The 6,226-nt window shown below is 38.5% G+C and overlaps 1 protein-coding gene across 1 annotated transcript in view; it reads left to right on the forward strand.

The window, feature by feature from the left end:
* The window catches only part of LOC106517273 (MAGUK p55 subfamily member 4), a gene marked incomplete at its 5' end in the record, with an annotated part of 22,593 nt that extends 16,373 nt beyond the window's left edge, over positions 1-6,220 (forward strand). The window contains 5 exon segments of the mRNA XM_014008025.1: positions 2,392-2,472; positions 2,724-2,817; positions 2,947-3,055; positions 4,826-4,960; positions 5,533-6,220. Of these exon segments, the coding sequence (XP_013863479.1) occupies positions 2,392-2,472; positions 2,724-2,817; positions 2,947-3,055; positions 4,826-4,960; positions 5,533-5,721 (608 nt within the window).
* Between the last annotated feature and the right edge of the window lie 6 nt (positions 6,221-6,226).

The raw sequence follows: 6,226 nt of genomic DNA on the forward strand, positions 1-6,226 counted from the left end.
CAGAAGTTGTTATGCTTTTAAATAATGAGGACTAACAAGTTTCTAAGTTTGTGTTCTAAGTACTGATATGTGGCATCTTGACAGATACCAGGCGGGGAGTGTTATGCCCTTCAATTATGTTAAGAGTAATAAGGCTTTTATTTTGAAGGTCAAGGTAGGACTTGGACAGGAAGTCAACYGTTTTGTTAGGTTCCATTTTGTTTTTTACTGTCACATGTGAGGAGGTGAATCGGTTGCAATCAGCCTTTTGTTTACGCCATCGACATCACCGTCTGTAAGTTTTCATTTAATATTTAAGAGTAGATTTTATTTAGTGTCTTATTTGTTAAGAATGTGTATTTCGTTTGAACTCTTTTGTACTCATAGTAAATGCAGCTGTTTTGTTTATGTTACAGTTTACTCCATGTTGTATGAGCGCTTGGGTCACCGGAATAAAGCAGAAGAAACCTGTATCCTGATTCAAGTGTTCATTTAAATGGAGTTAAGCTTACTGCTGAATTGCGTTGTTAAACACACAAGGAGAGCAGAATAACGTTCATGTTATCGCTGTTCTTCCGTCACTGACAGACGGCAGTATGGTGCCAAACCAGTGGGAAAGTAGTACCAGAGAGTGTAGAACAAGAAACGCTTGACGTCACACGTAACAAAGTAACCACATTTACCTCTTTTGCCATATAATCTGAAATAATATGGCAGAACTAATAATAACCAATATAATATCTGTTTCTCTGTGCTTCACGAACTGAGAGAGCAACACTGGTTTGTTTCCTCCAGGATCACAAACTGGTCGCAAATATTTTTCCATGTCTTCCGGCACATTAACTCATCTTTATTTAAAGCCGTTGCTAATTCCTTCCATGAGTTTTGTGCCATCTGGTTGTCTTTATGGTCTCTCATGGAGGGATCATACAGATGCTGGTACATTTGGACCTGTTCAGCGAGAGCACCTTCACGACGAGTGGCACGCATCTTTGCAGAGCTTCAAAATTTCGGAGGTGCACGACCATGTGCCAGGACACAACGCAGTGCCAATGCACAGGGGCTGGGACGCCGCAATTGCATCACATTTGACGCAAACCCCCTCGCGCCCTTTGCATCGCGTCAACTATAACCTAGGCTTTACTGTGTGTTTAGTGTGAGACGTAGCATTAACAGCAGCTCCTGTTGCCATTATTGGGGGTGGGGATGTTAACACAGGCTCTAAAGAGCACACAGATGACTTTTTGTTCCTTTGTTGCATGCTGAGGGGCATTGCATTAGCATGTAGCACACTGCTCCTATGATTATTAGTGCTATTTTTAGAACATGTTCCATGGGCAACTCACAAGGTCCACTCTGGTGTTGGTTGACCCATTATACAGTGTTACCAAAGTATTTAAATTACCTCAGAAATCTCTGTCACATTAATATATGCACCTTCCTCTGAGTCCTCAGACTTTGGACATTAACTCCTGGAATCTGCTTCTGCAATAAAGGCCTTGAACATTTAGTTCCATGTCCCCATCCTCCCCAGGAACCTACAAAAATCTCTCTCCCAGAGGAGTTAAAGACTATATTATCCTTCTCCCTTGTCACATGTAGAGTACAACTCTTCACTCACAAACCAGTGAGGTGATGTTCCAAGAGCCAGTTTGTGTCATCAGCAATCAGCATGGCCCGGGTTGTATCCTCAACTGCCATTTGGTTTACAGTGTACCAGACCTAGATGGCTCTCCATGTGATGGGTGGTTGCCCCTAGTCTTTTCTGGTTGTCCCTGTTGAGCCCTAAAAGCCAAGGCTCGACGACCGGCCATTTGACAGTGAGCTCTACCCCATGGCCTGACCCCTTGAGGTGCCCCCATTTCCTTGATCAGGACATCGGGACGTTGTCTGTGGTCCTCGTTTCTCATCAAAGTTAATGTTTGCTCTTTGAACAGACCCCTCCTTTGAGGCCAGTTTGTCATGCAAGAACTTAACAATGGTTAATGCCTTGTGCAACAAAACCCCCTGCACCACAGGGGTACACAAGCCCCTTCACTACATTAGGTGGTGATTCTGTGGAGCAACCGGATTGTGTTAGTCTAGTCTTGATATAATGGGTTTGTTTTCCGCATCTCTTTCAGCTTTAAATCTTTAGACAGAGTTGTCTAAGTTTCTTTCATTTTCCTTCTTAAGACAACTTGGAAAGTTTCTCTGCAAATAAATTTGACTTTCATTCACAGTATATTTTACACTGCTGGAGTTTTAGTAATTAGATACTAACTCTCTCTTATGGGTTTTGTTGAGTTATGAACTGAAAAAAAGAGTCCCTTCAAATAATTTTGTTGCCAGTATGATACTCTGACTGTCATGGTGTTAACTGACAGAAACAACAAAGAGTATTGTTTCATGTGTCGTGATGTTTTTAAACAGGTGCATCAGGAGTTGGAGTGAATGAGCTGAGGAAAAGACTCATCAAACTGAACCCTTCAACCTTTCAGGGACCTGTACCACGTACGTGAGCTCATCTAAGCCATTCAATCAAAACAGACCATTTTTATCCAAACAGTTATCAGAAACATTGCAAATAAATACGTATATATGAAGAAACGAGTTATTTGTCACCTTTAAAGCAGGTCAGTAATTTTAGTTGACCTCATCTCAAACTATGACGCAGTAAATGAGTATACTGTATTATTGGAACTTCAGGGTTCTGCTTTAAACTGTCAAATGTTCAGTGAAAGGCTATCACTGTGTTTGTGCAGATACCACTCGTCCAATGAATGAAGGGGAGCAGACAGGAAGAGACTATCATTTTGTTACCAAAGAGTTGTTTGAATACATGGTATGCAACCACAGGTAAGCATGACTATGCTTTTGGTTGGATATTAACATCATATATATTCATGTTTATTTTATTTATCTTCTTTTATGTCTGATCTTTTTTTTACTGTTTTAAACATTCTGCTGAAATATTTCTATCTTTAGATTCGTGGAGTATGGGGAAAATAGGGGCCACCTGTATGGAACCAGTATGGATGCCATTGATGAGGTGCTAAAACAAGGACGAATGTGCATCATTGATGTTGAACCGCCTGTGAGTCGTTTAAGCGTCAATTAATGCTAACATTTAAAAAAACAATTCACTTTCTGGAAAGTGGCAATACTTTTTGTCAGTTTTCCTTATAAGTTAATGTCCTTAACTAAAGTCAACTTTTGGTGGGCAGCACTAATCCAAAAATTAGCTTCGCAATTTCTAAAGCGCTTAAGAAAATATTTAGGCCCACAATTTCAAAAATGCTTATGTCATGGAACAATTAGCTGAAGCTAATTTTAAAGCACAAGTTCAATTTGACACCTACTAGCTGACAATTCATGTACAATATAAGGAAAAAAAATTGTATAGGTCCTCTGGACGGGTTCTTCTTTAATGAAACGTTTCGTCTCTCCTCCAAGAGACTTCTTCAGTCTGAGAGTTTCAGGCAAAATTCAGGCTTTTAAGTCCTGCCTCCAGGTGACTGATACTCACATCACATGACTATGGTTCACAGGTGACTCATACTCACATCACATGGTTATCGTTCACTGGTGACTCATACTCACATCACATGGAAGAAGAACCCGTCCAGAGGACCTATACAATTTTTTTTCCTTTTGATTTTTTACCTGGATTACTGAGATGCATCAGGACTTGTACAATATATGTACAACACTGCCAACTAGTGGTGTACGAACTCTTGTACAGCTTAATCCTTCAACCGCCGATTGCTGAGGATCTGATTTCCTGTAACGGAACTTTGACTCCTGGTGTAGAAAATTAAAACGTTGTTGAGGCTTGCTAGTTCGGCTGATTCTTTAAAAAGTTGTTGAGGATTGCTAGTTCGGCTGCTTCTTTGTCTTTTTCTTTTGTTTGTTGTAGATTTTTCATTAAGGAAGCATCAATAAAGTAATTTTAAAACTGTTTATTGGAAAACTGAAGTGATGCACTCTGGGTACATGACGAACTGACGAGCAACGAAAGCACGGGGAACAGGAATCTAGTATCTTCCCTTCAAAATAAGAGCTTGGATTTDAAAGTTTTCCAGTTCACCTGAAACTTATCAGAGTGAAAAAGTCTCTTGGAGGAGAGCCGAAACATTTCACTAAAGAACCATCCAGAGGACCTACTGATTTTTGATTTATTTTACTTGGATTAGGACATTTTCCATGTAGTTGCTCCAGTTGACCACTAGATGTCAGTCTTCATTAGCATAACATCTTTAAATCATTATTGAGCCTCTAACACCGTTGGCCGATTGCTTTTGAGCTCCAGCTTTTAAACTTTATTTTTATTTTTATTTTTAAAAAAGGAGCTCAGACTGTAAAGTAAAATAAATCAATACATACGAAATTTTCGTATGAACTGCAAACTTTAACTGTTTTTGCTGGAAAAGGGAGTTCTAAACATTGCCTTCCTGCTACGTAAGCAGACACAAAGCATTGTGGGAAATCAGAAGCGTGACCCAAAGCAACAGTCAGCAGGATGTATACCTTCACAATGAGAGTGTTTATCTGGGAGGGGTGCTGTTGGATAGATCACATGTGTTGTGATTCATTGACAGTCATACCTTCTGCTGTTCAACATAATGATGACTGGTAGATAATTAGTTATTAGTGGTACTGCATTTTAATTTTAGAAAGTGCAAATCCATTTATGAATTATAAAAATTAATAAGACAGCTAAAATGCAAATGAAATTTTTAGGTCTACAATTAGTGGATTTGTGCTTTAGCAGACTGGTGCCCACCACTGAACGTAAAGTACATTTTACTGTGCAGATCTTACAACAGTTATGATGAAAATAATGTTATTTATATTTCATTTTCAGAGTATTCATTTGGTACGGTTAAGAAATCTGAAGCCCTATGTGATATTTATCAAAGCCCCGAGCCCAGAAAGACTGAGACAAACACGGAGAAATGCAAGAATCATCACCAACTACGCCGTCAACAGAGCCTTCACAGTAAGATCACTGCTTTTAAAGCCGCATAAATAATAATGACACATTATGTAATAATTTAATAAAACTGGGCTTCAAAATGTAATAAAGCTGCATTTAAACTGCATTATGTAACAATGTTTTTATATTTTGCGGCAATTGTCTCAAAATGTGTTGGTTGCACTTTTCAGCAGTTATAAGGTAATAATATGATGCATTATGTAATAAATAATCACAAACCAGTGTTTCCGTTCATTTTCTTCAATACACTTCAATACACCACAAAATGTAGTAATGTTATTACATAATGCGACACAGTATTACAAAATGTGTTGAAAACTTTAAATACATTTTGCACATTTATTAGCCACATAATGCAGTTTGTTGTATTTTTATTACATTTTGAAGCCTGATTTTATCACATATTACATAATGTGGCTTTACATTGCTGATACTTGTGTTTTTTTGTTTCTGTACCTACTTATCTGATTAAAACTCATTATTGAATGTAAAATGGAGACAATCAGTGAACCACCAATGACTAAACTGCTAGTAAGCAAACTGATGACCAAAATCAAACTTTTCTTTGTGTTTAGGAGGAAGACTTCTCGGAGCTGGAGGAGACTTCCCTGCTTATTGAGGCGAAATACAAACAATATTTTGACAGCACTGTGGTGAATGAGGACTTACAGGATGCCTGCATGCAGCTCTGCTCGCTCATCCAGCAGGCACAAAACGAGCCTCAGTGGATCCCTGTCAGCTGGCTCCCAACACAGGACCAATGAGTGATGTGTAAAAATGAACGGAAAAAAGTATATATTTATGTAAAAAAGAACTGAAAAAATGTGCAAAAAAAAGAACAAATGAAAGAGAATAAGGAGGAAAGATGCACAGAAGCTTGCTAATCTGCACAAACAAAGGAGTGATGAAAAAATGCTGAAAATGAAACAAAAACTGTAGCTCAGAGTTCAAAGTGACAGCAGAGTACAGAAAAACATTGTCCTGTCATTTTTTAACAAAACTTAAATGCAGTCTTAGACGATTATTATTCTGAGGACTTTATTTTGCTAATGTAGATTCTTCAAAGGCACTTCATGAACAAACAGAAGTTGCACCAGAGTGTTGGACAGTGTTACAGTTAGTAACGCACTAAAATGTACCTGAGTGAAGTTGGCCCCCCCACCTTCTTCAAATCAGACAAAATTGGTGTCAAACGTTTGTGCAGCAAAAATTTTCGTTTGTGCCGCTATCGTTTTAGAGATATAAAGAAATGTTTCTAGAGGTCATCCA

Source organism: Austrofundulus limnaeus, unplaced genomic scaffold (assembly GCF_001266775.1).
Source record: "Austrofundulus limnaeus strain Quisiro unplaced genomic scaffold, Austrofundulus_limnaeus-1.0 Scaffold46, whole genome shotgun sequence".
In the NCBI taxonomy this organism is placed as follows: domain Eukaryota; kingdom Metazoa; phylum Chordata; class Actinopteri; order Cyprinodontiformes; family Rivulidae; genus Austrofundulus; species Austrofundulus limnaeus.